Source organism: Pelodiscus sinensis, chromosome 23 (genome assembly GCF_052426305.1).
Source record: "Pelodiscus sinensis isolate ZL-2025 chromosome 23, ASM5242630v1, whole genome shotgun sequence".
In the NCBI taxonomy this organism is placed as follows: Eukaryota; Metazoa; Chordata; order Testudines; family Trionychidae; genus Pelodiscus; species Pelodiscus sinensis.
In genome coordinates this window covers 15,653,471-15,672,847 of record NC_143074.1, presented here as the reverse complement: position 1 = coordinate 15,672,847, position 19,377 = coordinate 15,653,471, and the positions used below count along the sequence as shown (strand labels likewise).

The 19,377-nt window shown below is 44.1% G+C and overlaps 1 protein-coding gene across 3 annotated transcripts in view; it reads left to right on the top strand.

Annotated features, from left to right (window-relative positions):
- Positions 1–6,313: 6,313 nt before the first annotated feature.
- TTF1 (transcription termination factor 1) overlaps positions 6,314–19,377 on the top strand; it is a 34,538-nt gene continuing 21,474 nt past the window's right edge. For 2 of the 3 annotated variants that reach the window (XM_006136809.5, XM_006136807.5), the window contains exons 1-6: positions 6,373–6,519; positions 10,666–11,614; positions 12,003–12,247; positions 13,207–13,392; positions 14,323–14,401; positions 15,915–16,045. In XM_006136809.5, coding sequence (XP_006136871.2) covers positions 10,725–11,614; positions 12,003–12,247; positions 13,207–13,392; positions 14,323–14,401; positions 15,915–16,045 — 1,531 coding nt within the window. In that variant the 5' untranslated portion in view covers positions 6,373–6,519; positions 10,666–10,724. Of the gene's footprint in view, positions 6,520–10,665; positions 11,615–12,002; positions 12,248–13,206; positions 13,393–14,322; positions 14,402–15,914; positions 16,046–19,377 lie in introns of all 3 variants that reach the window. The other variant, XM_006136808.5, reaches the window with a different exon arrangement.

The window sequence follows — 19,377 nt, the reverse complement described above, 5'->3', positions numbered from 1 at the left end:
ATCTTAAAGCACAAAATATAAGCACATACGTAAAACAAGAAAAGAAAATGATCAGTTACCCAGACTTGGGGAGCAGGTAGACAGTTTATTTCATCACCATCTCCTTACTGGATCAATCCTGTGTGTTCTGCATTGCTCTGATTGTTTTCAACAGTTCACATCCTTTTACATATACCCTAATATAACCTTAACATTCACATATGATGCCTATATCTACATTAAAAATCCTAACTGGTTCCTTTATATCAATCGTGCACAGATCACACATAGTAATACATGTCATCCCTTCCATTCAGCTGTTTCCCGCAACTTATCTATTTTAGTCATCTTGCTTTTGTGTGTGGTGGGGAGGGGGAAATGCTTTGTTCTTCTCAGGGATCCTGTTCAATATTTAACAAGCATCTGTGTTTTAATTAAGACATACTCTGGCAATTTAGAACATCTGTTCTAATAAAAAGGCTATTATGCTAAGCATTCAGCAATTATAATTTCCACTCTTTATAAAGGTTACACAGCTTATTACTCTTCAAGCTTGATGGGGTTTGGATCACTTAACAATAGGCCTTAACTTATCAATAAGTCCTTCATTCTAATGGTCAAGAGAATCATGCCTAGCCTTAACTCTTACTCAGGTTATGCAAGTAATGTTACCCTCCAGCAATGCTCTATAGTACTGTACAGTGAATTGTTTAAGTGATATGAGGCACAAGAGCTAGGAAAAATATCAAATTCTCCACTGAAATTAAAGAACTAGTGAAATTTCCCACTGGTATTGGAGTAGCATTCATTCATAAAGGTACTTGCATTCCAGAGTGATGAAATCTGATATAAAAACCTAAACTTAATAAGCGACGAGGAGTCCTGTGGCACCTTATAGACTAACTGAAGTGTAGGAGCATAAGCTTTCGTGGGCAAAGACCCACTTCGTCAGATGCATGGTACATGCATCTGACGAAGTGGGTCTTTGCCCATGAAAGCTTATGCTCCTACACTTCAGTTAGTCTATAAGGTGCCACAGGACTCCTCGTCGCTTTTGCAGATTCAGACTAACACGGCTACCCCTCTGATACTAAACTTAATAGATACACAGATACATTTGAAATGATTGAGTACATAATTATTGAAGAAGATAGCTGAAAGTAACTACGTCTATACTAAAATCTGCCAAAAGAAACGTTTATCAGCTTCCCCTTTCCCCACAGTTCTGAATATTATGTATTGACTATACTTTCCAAGAGTAGGGATGTGCAAGTGTGATGATGATGTGATAGATGATCACTCGTTGCTGAGTATGGTCCTCTTCCATGGGCATTGTGGACCCTCAGGTGGTTGATAAGGCTGATCTTTGAACCACAAATTCTATTACAGTGAGGACAGATGTTTCCTGGTACAGCAGGAGGCTGTACTAGATGGCTAAAAGCCAGTCTCTCCTTCCCCCTGCACCTCTTCTCCTCTTCAGCATGTCAGCAGGCAAATTCAAAATGCAGGAAGCCATTGCATAGGACTTATCTCCATTTCGAGTGATCCTGGGTGTCTCACAAGTGTCAACGTCAGTGTTGCTCTTCGTTAAATTATCCTTTAGCAAGTCTTTATAATGCTTCCGTTGTCCTTGCACGTTACAGTATCCTTCTTTCAGCTGAGGAAACAGGACCTGCTTGGGGAGGCAATGGTCTGGCATCCGAACAACATGACCAGTCCAGCAAAGTTGCTGACAGATGATCATTGTCTCAATACTGGTGGTCTTTACCTTTCCAGAACTCTAGTTAGTGTGCCTATCTTCCCATTTGATCTTCAAGCTCTTGCAGAGGCAGTGTTGGTGATACCTCTCAAGGACTTTCAAGTGATGTCTGTAGGTTGTCCAGGTTTCAGACCCATACAACAGTGTTGGGAATATGGCAGCTTGATAGACAACAGGTTTGATGTCTGTTCAACTGTCATGATCTTCAAAAACCCTGTGCCATAATGAGGAAAGGTCGCACTGGCATAGCTCAGATGATGTTGGATTTCTCCATTAATATCTGCCTTGGATGAAAGATAACTTCCAAGGTAGAGGAAAGGATTGACATTCTCCATTGCCTCTCCATTGATTTTAATAGATGGAGTGCATGGTACCTCATTTGGAGAGGGCTGATAGAGCACTTCGGTTTTCTGGATTTTGAGGGTGAGACCAAGACGTGCATACACAAACACATTCAAGATAGCCTGAAGATCTTTCTCAGAGTGGACAAAAACTGTATTGTCAACAGCCTACTGAAGTTCCACGATAGATGTGGTGGAAATCTTTCTCTTGGCTTTCAGTCTGCTAAGCCTAAACAGCTTTCCATCCATTCTGTAGATGATTTCAATGCCAGTTGGGAGCTTCCCAGCAATTAAGTTGAATATGATTACAATAAAGACTGCAAACATGGTCGGGGCGATGATACAGCCCTGTATTAGAGCAGCAACATGGGGTTGCTGGTGGCAGCCAATATGCGGGGGGACTCAGCTTAAAAGCGTATCGGCTGCTGTATCAGGGGCAGCAGGCAGCTCCCCAGGAGCTGGTGTATGCGAGGAACCAGCAGATGGCCGACTGCTGTCCCACATTGCTGCCTCTGATAAGAATATAAGAAGGGCCATACTGGATAAGACCAAAGGTCCCTCTAGCCCAGTATCTTGTCTTCCTAAAGTGGCCAATGCCAGATGCCCCAGAGGGAATGAACAGAACAAGTAACCATCAAGTGATCCCTCCTCCCAATATCTGACAGCCAGAGGCTAGGGTCACCATTCCTACCATTCTGGTTAATAAGCCCTCCATGAATGTATCTAGTACCGTGGTGTACAACATGTTAGCCACTAGCTATGTGTGGCTATTTGGCCAGTTGAATATGGCTAGTTGGCTTGAACAATGGGACCATTTGGCCAGTTGAGTGTGGCTAGATCTCTATAGCAGTAGCCACTATAGTGGTTACTGCTTCAGAAGTGGCTGGACACCATGGATTTAGTATCTGTATTTTGATAGAAACAGCAGAGTGGAGCAGTAATTGGGAGCCAGTACACACGGGGAGCCAGCTTCTCATACGCACCTGCTCCCAGGGAGCTGACTGCTGCCCCACATATAACCATGTAACCACTGACATTTTCGGCGGTTACACAGTTACTTAATTGCACTCATTTTAACATCCAAGATTGCACTCTTTTGCAGTCTAATCAGCAAAGCCATAATATACTTAAATTGTAGCCAGGAGCAATCTTTTATAGGTAGATTATAAACTTTTATAAGGTTCAATAGTGAAAATACTGGCAATTTAAAGTACAATGACTTCACTAAGGAGATGTAAATGGATATAAAGACAAACAGAAACAAAAGTCAAATTTAAAGAGCATTATAACCGTAGTTAATATATCTCCTGTAGATTTTGAGAAAACAGGTAAGACTTCTAACTTTCAAAATAAACAATATCCATTCCTGTTAGAAGGCATGGTTTGATTTTTAGTGTTTATACTTCTTTGCGCTTTTAGGTTCCATTCCAGCAAAGCATTAAGTACTTGCTCCAAAGCCATTTAGGTCCATGGGAGTTTTTTTATTTGCATAGGCTTTGGGTCAGACTAGCTGCAGTGCAGCAAAACACTTAGCCATGTATTTAAGTATTTTTCTGAATTAAGGCTTTAAAACTATTTCAGTTGTCCCCGTGAGATGATGATTGCATTTCAATACACTACATTTCAGTAACAGATAAAGTGATCTGATAAATAAATTACTTAGATCATATGTGTTGTAATGACAAAGGAAAGATACTGATCAATTTTATTATTGTAGAAATTCAAGTAAATATCTTAAGACTAATATAAAACACGTAAGAATTGCTGCAAATAAGCTTATAGGGAGGTACTGGACTACGGCAACATTTTGTTTCTCTACCTCAGCTTCAACATGCTGTGAAAACTAAGGAGTTTGTTATTTTAAAGTGGACAGTGATTGGATTAGGTGGAGAAGACAGTTAGCTACAGTATTTTCCAGTGGTAGCTGCCTTATTTTAAGGACTTTGTAATTGTATAATAGATGTTCTATAATTTAGATCAGTGTTTCCCAATTTTATTTGGCCACGGAACCTTTTTGAACTCGAAAGAATTTTGTGGAACCCCTGACTGACAGCGCACGCAGCACTGAGTAGTGACAACACTGTCATCATTCCCTGGCTAAACTTGCATTACACAGGGATACTTATCATAGCAAACACAAATGAAAATTGTTTTCAATAAAATTCATAAATGAATGAAAATTCCATTCCATTACAATAATTCAGGCTGTAATGGAATTTTCTCGCTGAACCTCTATTTTCACTTCACAGAACCCTGGGGTTCCATGGAACACCATTTGGGAAACACTGATTTAGACTATTGCTTTACTTCTGTTCCCACTTTTAACTTTGCTCAATAAAAAGGACTGAGAAAGCTTGTTAAATACCAATATACATTTCTGTCTACACTGTAAAGTGCATGGATTTAAAGACTTCTTAATCACTATTAGTTGAGAAGCAGAGTGAAAATTCTAGATTCTTTGTAATGCTTCCAATACATCATTTTTGCAAATGTTACTGAAGCCCCATTAAATCTTTTGCACACTCAGCTGTGATTCAAACAAAGGATTCGTCAAAAAACCTCAGCCTCCAAGACTTGTGCACAGCTTAGCTTTACAATGCTCATAGTGCAATAAAGTTTAGTAGTATCTGTGTATGTCTTTGCAGGATCTAAGCCTAAAGAAAGCTTGTCCCACTAGAAGTTCATTGCTATATAACCTTCACTGAAAGTAGGAGTTTTGATTTCTGAAGGAAATGCATCACCTAACTCAACAGCAACCATGAGAAGCAAAACGTACAGTTCACCTTCACTAGTAGCTGTGATCTACAGAACAAAGCTGAGAAGCAAAAAGTCAACCAGCCAGGTTTGCTGCATTTTTAAATTAAAACATCCTACTTGTAAATCAGGTCACTAATGATAATCAATCAAGCTAAATGGTGCTTTTGACCAGATATGATAGGCAAATGGGTAATTCTGCTTTTAGCAACTTAAGCAAATGTGCATCATGCACCTCAAGCCTATACATCAGGGCTATGTCTACGGAAAAGTTTTCCGTTAAAAGCATTTGTGGAAAAGAGCGTCTAGATTGGCACGGACGCTTTTCCGCAAAAGCACCTTTTGCGGAAAAGCATCCGTGCCAATCTAGACTCGCTTTTGCACAAAAAAGCCCCGATCGCCATTTTCAGCTTTGCGCAAAAGGGACTTTTTCCCGAACAGGAGCAGCATAGTATTTCCTCAAGAAGCACTGATTTCAGACAGTAGGAAGTCAGTGTTCTTGTGGCAATTCAAGCAGCCAGTGTAGACAGCTGGCAATTTTTTCTGCAAAAGCAAATGATTTTGCAGAAAAACTTGCCAGTCTAGACACAGCCCAACTGTGCACGTGCTTTTTACAGAAATCAGTCTTTGAAACTTCTGTACTGCATTAACTACTGTGCAGGGGAGAGGAGGGTGGTGGTGGAAATGAATGCTATAACACAAACAGGATTCCCTGATCCTTAGAGCCCTGTATGGATACAACATTCGTATCACATTCCATCCATGAACACCCGCAGATTTGTAGGGCTTTACTGACCCTGAAAGTGACTGCAGGCAGGTGCCCTATTGAGTCCTCGAAAAGTGAATTCCAGGAGGGGGCCTTATATAACCACATGGTCCAGTGGGGTGGGGGCATTTTCCCCCATGCCAATTTAGTTGCCAAAAGTTATGTTGCTAACTTTTTAATTTTTATTTCCTATTTTGTAGATTCCAACAGTCGGCTGTGAAAAGGTTTCAGCGAAACCTTCAAAAAGTAAATAGGACAATACTATCATCCTATTTCCTTTTTGAAGGTTTTGCTGAAATCTTTTCACAATCGACTGCTGGAATCTATACAAAATAGGAAATAATCATTAACAAGTTAACAACTTCCGGCAGCTAAATTGGCGCCCTTGGCATGGTCGATTTAAAACATTTTTTTTCACTTGTGCCGCTGAGGCAAACCTACAATTGGAATATTGACACGCAGGGCTTCTGGCCACGTGTTCACTTGTGACCTTCCTGCCAGCCTGCGAAGGCGCTTGCCAGGCAGGCTGTGGTGCGGTGATGTAGTGTGGGGAAGGGCATGTGTACGGAGGACTCTGGGGGGCTCGTCGGGCTGTGCGCTAAGCCGGTGGGCCTGGCCTGACTCAGCACAGCCCCGAGCCTGCGGAGCCCAGAGGAAAGCCCAGGGGGCGCCTATATCTAACCGGAAGATGACACCCGCCTCCCGCTTCCGCTCAAGCGGAAGTAGCGTAGGCGGTGACAGAGGGACTCGGGTCCGCTCCTATCCAGGTCCGATAGGGGACACTTCCGGTCTATGAAGCCGCGAAACTCGGCTCCTACCCTTGCCGAGGGGGGGGACTGCGATGGTGACGGACACTTCCGGCAGTGAAGGTACGCGCCTTAGTGGTGCCGCTTTGCACCGAGGAAAGCTGAGCCGGGCAGGTATGGCGCGCGGGAGCGGCCTGAAATAGGGCGGTGTGGAGAGGGCGGGGGAGAGGGTAAGGGGAATGATGGCCAGCGGGAGGGAGGGGGAACGGGAGGGCTGGGTATAGAGGGGGTGGGTGGGGAAGATGGATGAACGGTTGGGGCGGGCGGGGGAGGGGTGTAGAGTTGGGAGTAGGGCGGGAAGGAGGAAGAGATGAGGGGTTGGGAGTGGGGAAGGATGGATGAAGGTTGGGGCCGTGGGGTGGGAGGGAGAAGTAGAGAGATGAGGTGGGGGGAGGGGGGGATGTGTCGGGGGCGGGGGAGGCGTAGTGGTGATAGAGCAGGGTTATGGCCATGAAGTATAATGCTTTGGGACACCATAACCCAGGTCCTTTGTGAGGGAGTGTGTGTGGCTGGGGGTGAATAATATGAGAGGAATTGCAGCACGAGGGTCAACACAGTGATTTGCCTTACTGGAGTGGGCATGTGGTTGTGCTCTACCATTTTCCCTACTTGCTGTCAAGTCAGAGAATGGCTGTCTGGGTGAAATGAATTGAGGGGTATCTATTAGGTAGTAATATGACTAAAACTATTACTGATCTTGTTGGCAGAAGACTCAGCAGAGATGTTAGCAAATCAGTGGTTCATGGCAGCATGCTTGATTTCTTCATGTAGCAGCTAACGTAGCTGCAGCTCTAAATGGCCAAAAGAATTGTGGCTTAAAAACTTTTCTGTTTTACTAACAGAAGTTGGCCCAATTTACGAGATATTATCGCATTCACCTTGTCTCTCAAATAAAAAAAAGGCAGGACTAAAGGAAGCCTTCACAGGGTGTGTCCCTACTAAGAATGTAAGCAAGTAGTTAACTACCTGATTACTCACATTCTCTCTGTATCAGAGGCAGCAATGGGATGTGGGAGCAAGAGCAGGAGCAGTGCTGCCTTTCCCTTTCCCTAGTTAATTGGCTTGTGCTGGGTACAGGAGCTACCCCCACTGTGGCTCTGCAGTTTAAATGTAGTAGGCGCAGGCAGCCCAGTTCCTATTACATTTAAATTGCCAAGCCACAGCGAGGGTAGATCCTGGACTCGGTGCAAACCTGGACTGAGCGCTTTCCCCTATCCACTAATCATGTAGTTAATACAAATTGCCAGTTACCTGCCTCTTAACACCCTTAGTCCCTACTGAAAATTTTTATCTTGAGTTTACTGCTGGATAACTAAATGAACATGATTATCCCATTTGTATGCATAAATCATTAGTGTTAGGGATGTAAGTGACTAGTTGACTATCTGATAAGTAAAAGCTTATCACAGGTGTGGGGAACCTCCAGCCCATGGGCTGCATCAGCCCACCAAACAATTTAATCCAGCCCTTGGGGTGGGGGGATCCAGCAACTGTAAAACACTGCAGAGAGTCCCAGCAGCTGCTTTAAAAGCTTCTCTAGCCTCCTCTGCAGCACGGATTAACACTTAGGGTTGCCAGATGGCTAAATAAAAAATACCAAACACTCCACCTGCAGGGAAAAAAAAACGGGGAAAAAAATTCTGTTCAGGGGGGAAAAAAAAGGGGAGACCAAAGTTGTTGAGAGAGAGAGGGAAAAAAAAAGCTGAGCCTGACCCTGGCGGGAGGAGGAGAGCTTGTCCTGCATTTTACACCTCTCCCTCCAGTTTGGGTCCACACATTAAACCCCAGTGCACCCACCCCTCCCCCTGAGCCAGGCACCCCAAAACCCCCCATCCCAGTGCACTCCCCCAAAGCCAGGCGCCCCAGTGCCCCCCATCCCGATGCACTCTCCTCTCCCCTAGAGCCAGGCCCCCCACAGTGTCTCCCATCCCAATGCACTCACCCCTGCCTGAGAGCCAGGTCCCCCACAGCGTCCCCCATCCCAGTGCATCCCTCTGAGCCAGACATCCCCAGTGCCAGGAGTGCCCCACCCCAATCAAATCCCCTCCCCATCTACCCCCCACTCCGCAGAGCCAGGCACCGGAGGAATGGGATGGCCAGGTAAGAAAATACTTTTAAATTCGCTGCTCCTGCCGCCCGGTCTGGCTGTCTCCACTCACAGAGTGTACAGGGAGGCATCACGTGGCCAGCTCCCGGGTCTCTGCTCAAAGGGTCAACGTGGGCCAGAGCAACGTGCGCTCTGCTCCCACCCCAGTCTTGCACCCCCCTAGTGTGGTGCCCGGCAAGTGTGCCCTCCTGCCCCCCCCTTTGCTTCGCCTCTACCATACTCCTCACTCCCCTAGCTCCCGCCAGATGTGGCAGGGGAAAATTGTCCCCGGTGGGCTTCTGTCTGAGGGAAACAGGAAATACTGGACATACTTTCTGGTTTTTTTTTTTTACCGGACGGGGACCCAAATAATGCACAGTCCGGGTGAAAATCGGACATCTGGCAACCCTATGAACACTTCGTTCCTCTCCTCCATGCAGGAGATCTGGCCTGAGGGGAAAACTCCATGTGCTGGAGCTCAGTGTTTCTGTTTGCTTGCTGCCCTCCCCCCTCCTCCACCAGGCAGCTGCAAGAGGCTGGAACTGTTAAGGAGGCAAGCAGGGACTGGAAAGGGAAGGGGGAAATCATCCCTGGAGTGGGAAGGAGGTGAAGCCCCCTAGCCCCATTCTCTGCATGGGGGAGGCCACAGCAGGGCCAGCTTCTCCCCCACACCCCCAATCTCTTCCCTGCATAGGCTTGCGCTGCCAGCACTGTCCCCCTTAACAGTTAAGGAGGTGTTGGAGGATTGGGGGGAATGTCTTGCAAGAGTGGGAGTGAAGGGATACCCCTCTCCCCAGGCCCTTCTCTGCATGGGGTGCCTTTAGGGAGGAAGGGATGGCCACAGCTGAGCAAGGAAAAGCAAACTCAGCCATCATACTAAAATTCTAAATTTAAAAAAAGAGAGACCATTTCACCACATCATGGGGGGTTTTGTGTGTGTGCTTTTTTGCTTCTCACTTTTGTGTGGCCCCTGGCTGATATCTCTGTGGGTTAGTGACCCCCGAATCAAAAAAGGTTCCCCACCCCTGGCTTATTGGATAGTTGACTAGTCGCTCCCCCCGCCCGTTACCTCTAGCAGAGGCAACAAGGTGAGGGAGCAGAAACCAGTGCTGTGGGGAGCCAGCTTAAAAACTGGTTCCTCCCCAGCACCGTTTCCACAGGAGGCAGGGGCATAGAGGGGACCGGGCGCGAACTGGGAATCAGCTGATTCCGGGCTCATGCTCAGTCCCAGATGCTGCGCCTCTGCTTTTTAAATGTATTAAGAGCCTGCTGCTGGCCTGGCTGGGGCTCTCTGGGGTTGGAGCTCCCCACAGCGTTGCCGGGGCTGGAACTCCTTGGTAGCCGGGGCTGGAGCTCCCTGCTGCGCCACCAGCTGCCTCCGAGGCCTGAGCTCCCTGCTAAGCTTCCGGACCTGAAGCTCTCCGGTGGCCGGGGCCAGAGCTTCCCGCTTCACAGCCAGACTCTCCATGGACTCCCTCCAGGCCTTGCTGCCAGACCTCCCTATTCCTGGGCTCTGTGGTCCAGCAACCGGACCCCAGATGTTGCTGGACCAGAGAGTCCCATTTAGGGAGGTTCAACCTGTACTGACTCATGTAAGATGGTCACACTTGATATACTAACCAGTTGCTTGGACTGATGAACTGATCCAGGTGTCTGTATGCGGGTGGGGGAAGACTCTGCAAATCTGCTGGTAATCCATGTATATCTTCTACATATGATACTTGAGCCAGGATACAATTCTCTTCTATAACTCTGTTAGTTTTGGACAAGTTACATAATCAATAATTATTACATAATCAATACTTATTTTTGTCACTATAGCAAAAAGATATAACATGAAATGAATAGAACCTGGGGGCACTTCTCTTGAGTAAGAATGTACTACTTTTATTTAGATCTTAAAAGGTGAGATCTTTTATTGGACTAATGTTTACCTAGTGGCTTTTCAAAGTAAAAATACATTTTAAAGCACAACTGCTTAAGTTATTTGATTCTTCAGGCAAATTGGATGACTCTGAAGTCGTGCCAGTGGTAATTTTAAATATCTTTGTTTTTCTCCATGTAACTCCTATTTAAGGTGTTGGCGTGAAGATTTATCAACATAGTATCCAATTGCATAAAGTTTATGTAAATATGACACTTGAGTAAAACGTCTTTTCTTTTTCTTATTAAAGTAAAGCAAAGCAGACATAAGAAGTAAGCAAATTATTTTCATATCACGGACTTTATAAATATGAAGAAGAAAAACAGGGAACATAGTGAGAGCCTTGAAACCAGCAAAAAGAAATGTACGCAGAGTGTAGACATTTGCCCTCGTTCTCCTTTGCTCTTTGAAGATCGATCTTCCCAGGACACTGTTGTACATAAGAAGAAATTGAAAAAAAAAAAAAAAAGCAAGCAAGAGAAAAAAGACTTCTTGTTAGAGGATTCTTGTATTGGTGGTACGTGTGAAATAAATAATGAAACTGTAACAGTTTCCCAAAAAGATGCTCCCAAAAAGAAAATGAAAAAAAAGAAACGGAAACACGGTGATACTGAACAGGAGCAAAATAATGTACTCTGTATCCCTGTGAACCAAGAGGATTCTAATACATTGCGTGAGATGGATGTTAGTTTGGAGAGTGTTGATTATATTTATGTGGATACATCTACTAAGAAGAAAAAAAGAAAGAAGCATTTGTCAAAAGAGCAGGATGAGGTAAATGAGCAGCCTGTCTTGTATGCAATTGGAAATAATTGCAGAAGTCAAAAAAAGAAAAAGAGAAAGCACACCAGCTCTTGTTCTACACAAGAAACTACAGATGAAGCCTTTTCCTCATCTTTTGTGTCCTCTCATGATGAGGATATAATGTCAGGATCATCTACTGAAATTAGCACCTCAGTGATGCCCAAAAAACGCCACAAAACTCATAAAAGTGGAAAATTCTTCAAAGATGACAATGCTGACGTGACAAAGATTTCTTCCGTAGTCAATGAAAATCCTCTGAAGGTGACTGCTGACATTTCTAAAGTTACTTCAGAGAGTAATAATGGCTGTTTTGAAGAAGCTGTAGCATCAGTTAGAAAGACTGGAAAGAGAAATCAATCCCACTCAGAACAAGTAACCTCAGAAGTTAAGAGAAAGTAAGGCTTGAATTTGCTTTGTCTCATTATTTTGGTTGCATTGATCACATAGTTAGCTGATCTACTGAATTTGGTGAAGTGTAGTATTTTCTAAAAATTCTTTCACTATGAATAATTGAAGGTGTTAGTAGCGTAGAGAAAGGGAAATGTTTTACGTCAACAATGTCTTTCTTTGAAACATCTCTGGATATAAGCTGTGTATTGGGGATGTTGATGACCTTGACAAGCCATTTGATCAGGATTTGTTGTTGTAATTACAGAAATTTGTTATTGTAATTATAGAAATAGGTTGGGATGAGGTGAGGAGTATAGTTCCTTACCCTTTGCTTGATGAATCATAGGTAGGCTAATAATCATCTGCACTGAGTTATATAATTCTCTTTATCAGGTTACCAGGGTCAGAGGCATCTGAAAATGAGGATGACCAGGATGGTGAATTTAGAGAATCTGGAAACTCTATCATGTTCAATGATGAAGAGTTCTTTGAAGCTTCCGTGTATTCAACAATGGACTTGGAGACTGCAAAACGGGAACTCGAGGAGTTTATTCCTCACGTTCATACAATGTCAGAAAAATCAATCCTAAAGATGGCTACAAGAGACCTGATCAGGTTTAAAAAGTTTAAAGAACAAGGTAAGCTCCCATGAGGACGTTTTACTATTTGGGAGACTAAAAGTATTTGGGTAGAGGAAAATGAAAAATGGATATTTTTTATAGTGCCTTTGATGTCCAAAATATCTGGCTTCTAGAAACTGAAATTCAGAAGACTCTATCACAGCTTTCAATTCCAGTGGAATAGCAGCAGATTTAAATTATTTAACAGAAAGACAAAAAGCCTTAGTTAACTCCAGGTAGAATATTTCTTTAAGACAGAGGTTCTCAAACTTTTGGTCTCCCTCCACTCCCTAGACCTGGGAGCAGGGCCACAGCTCCAGGAGTGGGGTTGTGGACAGCAGTAAGAGTCTGAGGCTGGGGCAAGTAGTAGATCTTTGGCCAGAGGCCAAGGCCTGCAGCTGTAACTGGTTGTGGAGCAAGTTGTTGGGACAGCAGGCACAGGACCAGCTGTGTGGCCAGGAATCAGGATCCTGGGTCAGCAGCTGAGATCCTGGGCATGGATCCCTGGGACAGAATGGCAGCCAGGGCCAGGCTAGGAATGGAGTTGTTTCCTTTCTGCCCCCTGTGGGGGCTGGTCCAGACTGTAGCCATCCCTTCCTCCCTGAACGTTACTCCATGCCCTACTGATTGAAGGCCTCTGCTTTAGGATATAAAATGTTTACTGTCTGAATATTATTTCCTTATTCTGTATTAGATGTTGAAAACTATTGTTTTGTTCCATCTGTTCTCAGCTTTAATGTGCTCGTTTCCAATCCCATTTTTCTCTTATTTCAGTCTTTGTTAGTGTGCATTTATCCTGGCACTCAAATTACAGTCGTAAGTGTACATCTAGGTCATCCATCATTGCTCCCTTTCTCTATGAATTGCTATCTTGTCTCTTTACCAACATTTCCTGTAAACTCATTTTTTCAAGATGTGATGCAATTGAGGATTTGTTTGTTTCTGTTTTCCTAAACCTCATTTATTGTATATTTCAGGAATGTCTATCAAGTTTGGCAGGTTTTCAAAGAAGGAAAATAGTCAGATACAGAAGAATGTTGAAGACTTTTTATCGCTTACAGGGATAGAGAATGCAGAGAAACTATTATTTACTTACCGATACCCAGAAGAGCAAAAAGCCATCACTTCATTGAAAGTAAAATACATTTTCAGTATGAAGATTGGTAAGTATTATAGTTTCACTTTAGGTAGATGGATCCTGCCCTCCAGTATATGGTGGCATCACTTGCCTGTCTTATGAAATGATCTTTTTTAAAATTGTCAATTATAAATCTTATTAAAATGAAAGAAACACAATTGAGATTATGTAGTTGGTAAAATTACTCTTTATGCTGTTGAATACCTGTTTCATTTGTGAGGGTGTTGGAGGCTGGGATTCAACTTCCTTCCACCTAGCAAGATTAATTGCTTTTTAAAAGGCCATTGTGATCAAAAGTGCAATTTGTGCCATTTCTTACTGGCTGGGCAATAACATATGCCAACGGGTTGCATTTTTCCGAAACAATCTAGGAGGCATATTAATGGTAGATATGATGAGTCTAAATCCCTTAGGTTGCTTTGTAAATCTTAGCCATTGTTCTCAGTGTGCATGGTAAGTTCGCAAATTTTGTGCACAGTGTTGGCCTAAACCAAACAAAATTAAATTACCAAAAGCAGTCAGTCAAAATGTTTGGGTGTAAAATTTTAATCGCTTTGTTCATAGAAAATCTACTATTGAACTTTTATATGATTTTACAATTTACTTGCTAAGTCCCTTTTTCATCTGTGCTAGAAACAGGAGCAAACTATTTTTTGTCTTCAAAAAACAGATGCTTCAAATAATATACTTGTTCATCTATATCTATTTAATGCACTTTCTAATTGACTTTCCATACTATGGGGTTTTTTTGTATTTTGTACTAACTGTTGACAAAATTATTCAAGAGGTTCAATTTAAATTGGTCCCTACTCTTTTTTCTTCAGCACCACAGAATGTGTTTTTACACAAATTGTATAAAATCACTGATACTTTTCTGACTACTGTGTTATGTTACTTTTCTCAGTAGCTTTTTCTCTGTCAAGTACATTTTAAAACTATATTGTTTGTCATGTAGCTGAGGGGATTCCACGGCCCTGGAAACAAGTATACTTTCGGGCAAGGAAGATGTTTGACCCAAACAACTATAAAGGGAGGTAAGAAAATAATTCAGGCAGCTGAATTCACAAATTTTAAAACATAGAGGCTACATCTACATTGCACATTCTTGCACAAGAAGATATGCAAATGAGGTGCCATTTTTACGCAAAAACCGGCTCTTGCACAAGAGCTGCTCTGCCACTTATTTTCAGGCAGAATGGCTCTAGCACAAGAGGGAGTTTTTGCACAAGAAGGAGCAGTGTAGACACAATGTAGATGTAGCCATTTGGTAAGAGGACCACTCACCTCCCTGATGTGAGAGGACTTTTCCGTTATTAAAACAGAATGATGCATTTACACAATTCTTCTGACGGGTCCTAATTCATTCCTAGCCCATGACTATTACATTGCAATTCTCAAGTAATGAAATACCCTGTTCTGCACTCAGTCTAATCCATATGCAAATATCTGAGCAAAAAGAAGTTCAAAAAATATGGCTGTTAACAGAATGGGAAGAAGTACATTTCAGAACTGCAGGTGTCTCAAAGAATGCCCATCTGTGAATTTTGACTCCAGAGTTTCTGTTCTGATTTCTACTCTGTCAATATGACCAAGGAGGAAGGGGTTCTGTTGGGCAGCACATCTTTTTGTAGATTTGACACTCCATTAGAAGAATCTCTCATGGTTGCATTCGATGTGGATTAACTGAAAAACAAAATGTGGCATGTATAATTCTTTGTGGATTGGGTTTTTCCTTTTAAAAAAATAAATCGTTGAGCCCTGTAGTAAATTCTCTCACAATAACTGCATGAATAAATTATAATCTCTCCAAGTACTGCTTCTGAGTTCCTCTGCCAAGTCTGTGCTTTTACAATCACAATTTTTACTCTAAAATATTTTCTCGACATTATTGTGTCATCCATGTACAGCAGTGAGGGGCAACCTAGGCTAGCAAGTGGGCCACATGAGTGGCCCTCCTTTGTCTCATTGGTCTGGAAGATTGTTGTAACCAAGACAGTCTCCCAGGATAGGGTAGTTTTGCTAACTGCACTTGCGTGCCTAGAATTTGCAGAGCTTGCTTATTGAACTGTAGCAGCACTTGGATTGGATGCAGAGGGAGCACACGGCTCTCACAATGTTTTGTGCAATCAGCGTGCACACACTTCACTTGTCCTTACTTTAAGTGCATGTCACTTTTGTAACATGCAGTAGGAAAAAAACGACCCAGACAAAAAACAGCAGAATCTCTCAACCTTGTTAATGGGCAATAGTAAACAAAATGTCTTGTGGGCCACACATAGAACCCCAATAGACCGCATGTGGCCCTCGGCCCACAGGTTTCCCACCGCTGTTGTACAGGGAAAATAGCTTTACTCATTGTTAAATGCACAAAGTAAGCAAACTAATATTCCTGTAACTATGAGACTAGAGAGAAGGAAAAGTCTGTTTCATAATACTACAGTATAACAAGAGCAGGTATCTTCAAATTCTTTAAAGTTCACATTCATCTATAGCAGCTTGGGGGTTTGGGGATTTGCGACTGAAACTGCTTATTTTTTGCTACCTTAGATATTCTGAGGACGAAAAGGAAAAACTAAAGAAGTATTATACTATACATGGAAACAACTGGAAGAAAATTTCTGAGCTGATGTCCCGCAGTACCCACTCAGTTGCTATGAAGTATTCTCAGATTAAGTCCCGTAAGTTGTAATATGCATTGCTTTAAAAATAACAATTCACATTTTAAGTTACTACTATAGCAGATATTTTTGGTATTTGTTTTAGTTATTATGAATTAAACAAATCAGGGGATTGATTTTTCTGGGGGGTTGCATGGTGTCACTGAAGTATGGAGAGTCATCTGGCCCAGCACCCTCATCTGCAGTCAGATGTGACTCTCAGCCAGCAGGTAGAACAGAAGTCTTATTAGTCAACAGGGATATTGTGTAGAACAGACTTGTCATCACAGTAACCAAAAGTAGTCAGTACAGTTGTTTCTGGGAAAGGGGGGCCCAGAGCTCTGACTCTCCCCTGTTGCACCTCAAGCTAGCAGAAACTAGCCAGGCCCCTCCTCCAGCCTTTGTCCTGCTTCCTGGGCAAAAGGTGTCACCTGGTTACACCTCCCTCCCAGGCCTCAGCCATTGTGTACGTGGGAGAGGCTATCATACCTAGATGGTGATGGGAATTTCAGTGTAAGGTGCAGTGCTCAGGGAAACGGAGGCGTGCACACACACAGTTACTACAGGATTGTAGAACTCACATGTAACATAACAAGGTGAATAAAATCCCCACTTCATCCCACATGGGTTCTTGCTTTTCCAAATCACTCTTTTAGGTGCGTAGAATTTTAGAATTGTGGGGCCAGAGGGTACCTTGAAAGGTCATCAGGTTCAGCTCCATGCACTGATGTAGGACCAAGTAAACCTAGACCACGCCAGAACATTTCCTAGACCTAAAGAAGAGCTTTGTGTACCCTCAAAAGCTTGTCTCTCTTGCCAACAGAAATTGGTCACGTTAAAGGTGACCCACCTTGTCTCTCTAATATCTTGGGGTATGTCTACACTACAGCACTAATTTGAACTAACTTGATTCGAATTAGTTTTTAGGTCTAGATGCACTAATTCGAATTAGCGTTTTGCTAATTCGAAATAGCATGTCCACATTGAGTGGACCCTGAACTGAAGTTAAGGCTGGTCGGAACCAGTGCCGGCAGGGCATCAGATTAGGACTTAGAGTGTGGAGCTGCTGCCTCAGGCTAGCCGAGGGCTGTGCTTAAAGGGACTCAACCCCCACCCTGGACAGACAGTTCTCAGGGTTCCCCCCTTGCGTGTCTAACTCGATGAGGGACAGCAAAGCAGTCCTGTCTTGGAGTGCCCTGAGTGCCCACACTCGGCACATCACAGCACTCGGCCATCAGCCCGGCTGCACTTGCCGCAGGCTGCCATCTGGGGGAATGTCAATCGGGGGGCTGTCAGGATCCAGGATGCCCTGCAGGAGAGCTTCCACCCCGAGGAACCCGCAGAGCCACCCCAGTCCTCCCCATTGGGGGCTCATACCCCATTCCTCCCTCACCTCCTTCACTTACCCCTCCCTAGCCCCCCTTCCTGATGTAAAAAATAAAGGATACGTGTGTTCAAAAATAGAAACTCTCTGTATTTAACAAAACTGAGGGGGGGGGGGATTAAACTCTGGGGAGACTGGGAAAACGAGGTGGGAGAGGGGAAGAGAGAGGCTGAGAGAGGGGAGGGGGAAACCTGGGAGGAGGGAGCTGGAAGGGGGAAGCTAGGGGAAGGAGGAGGAGGGGAAGTATAAAACTATGGTACGCCATATCTTCAGTACTGTGTACAGATGTGATCTCCTCACCTCAAAAAAGGTATTTTGGCCTTGGAAAGGGTTCAGAAAAGCAACTAAAATGATTAGGGGTTTGGAACAGGTCCCATATGAAGAGAGGCTAAAGAGACTGGGACTTTTCAGCTTAGAAAAGAGAAGACTGAGGGGGGATATGATAGAGGTCTAAAATCATGAGTGGTGTGGGAGAGGGTGAATAAAGAAAAGTTCTTCATTAGTTCCCATAATAGAAGGACTAGAGGATAACAAGTGAAATGAATGGGTAGCAGGCTTCAAACTAATAAAAGAAAGTTCTTCTTCACACAGCGCATAGTCACCTGTGGAACTCCTTGCCACAGGAGGCAGTGAAGGCTAGAACTAGAACAGAGTTTAAAGAGAAGTTAGATAAATTCATGGAGGTTGGGTCCATGGAGTGCTATTAGCTAGGGGGTAGGAATGGTGTCCCTGGCCTCTGTTTGTGGAAGGCTGGAGATGGATGGCACAAGACAAATCGCTTGGTCATTGTCTTCAGTCCATCCCCTCCGGGGTACCTGGTGTTGGCCGCTGTTGGCAGACAGGCTACTGGGCTAGATGGACCTTTGGTCTGACCCAGTACGGCCGTTCTTATGTTCTAAGCTCAGGGCTCAGGGTCGAGGGTCTCACTGGACCAACTTGATTTTCATGCAAACCTGCTCCTGGGTTTGCATGTGGCCTTTGGTGTCCAGGCTGGCAGCCATCCTGCCCTAGACGGCCGCTTTCCTGTTCCTAGTGCGGAGATTGTGGACGTTGGAGGCCTCCCCCCAAACCTTGATGAGGTCCACAATCTCTGCACTAGACCAGGTGGGCGACCGCCTCTTGCGGCTCCGGGCAGGCTCCTGTGAGCTGCCAGCCTGGTCCTGGGAAGAGGCGGGGGGCTGGGTGGCAGCAGGTGGCTGGCTCATGCTGTGCCAGGTGCAGGGTCTTCTAGCTGGGTGCTGGCAGGCTTGCAACTGGCACAAGCACTGTAGCCAGACCGTGCCCCTTTAAGGGCTCTGGGTCCGGGAGGGAGGCAGAAGAGTTTCCCTGGTTTGGCCCAGAGTGGCCATCAGGGCAACCTGGGAAGGGCTAGCCTCCAACTAGTTCGAATTAAGTGGCTACACAGCCCCTAATTCGAACTACTTAATTCGAACTAGGCGTTACTCCTCGTAGAATGAGGTTTACCTAGTTCGAATTAAGCGTTCCGCTAGTTCGGTTTAAATTTGAACTAGGGGTTTGTATGTGTAGCCCCTATTAAAGTTAATTCGAATTAATGGCTGTTAGTTCGAATTAACTTTGTAGTGTAGACATACCCTTGGGGCCAAAGCTTACAACAAGACTGTCTGGACCATCCCCAACTGGCTTTTGTTCAACTTGTTTTAAATTCTCCAGTGATGGGAATTCTACACCCTCCCTAGGAGGCCTATTCCACAGCCTGACTGGAAAGCTTTTCCTAATATCTAGGCTAAATCTCCCTTGCTACAGATTAATCCCTTAACTTCTTGTCCTATCTTCAGTGGATGTGGAGAATGGTTGATCATTCTCCTTAAAACAGCCCTTGACTGTTACCAGGTCCCCATTCAGTCATCTTTTCTCAAGATTAAACATGCCCAGGTTGATGTGTGGTTTTTTTTTTAAACCTTTTAATATTTTTGTTGTTCTCCTCTGCACTCTCTTCTCCAGCTTGACC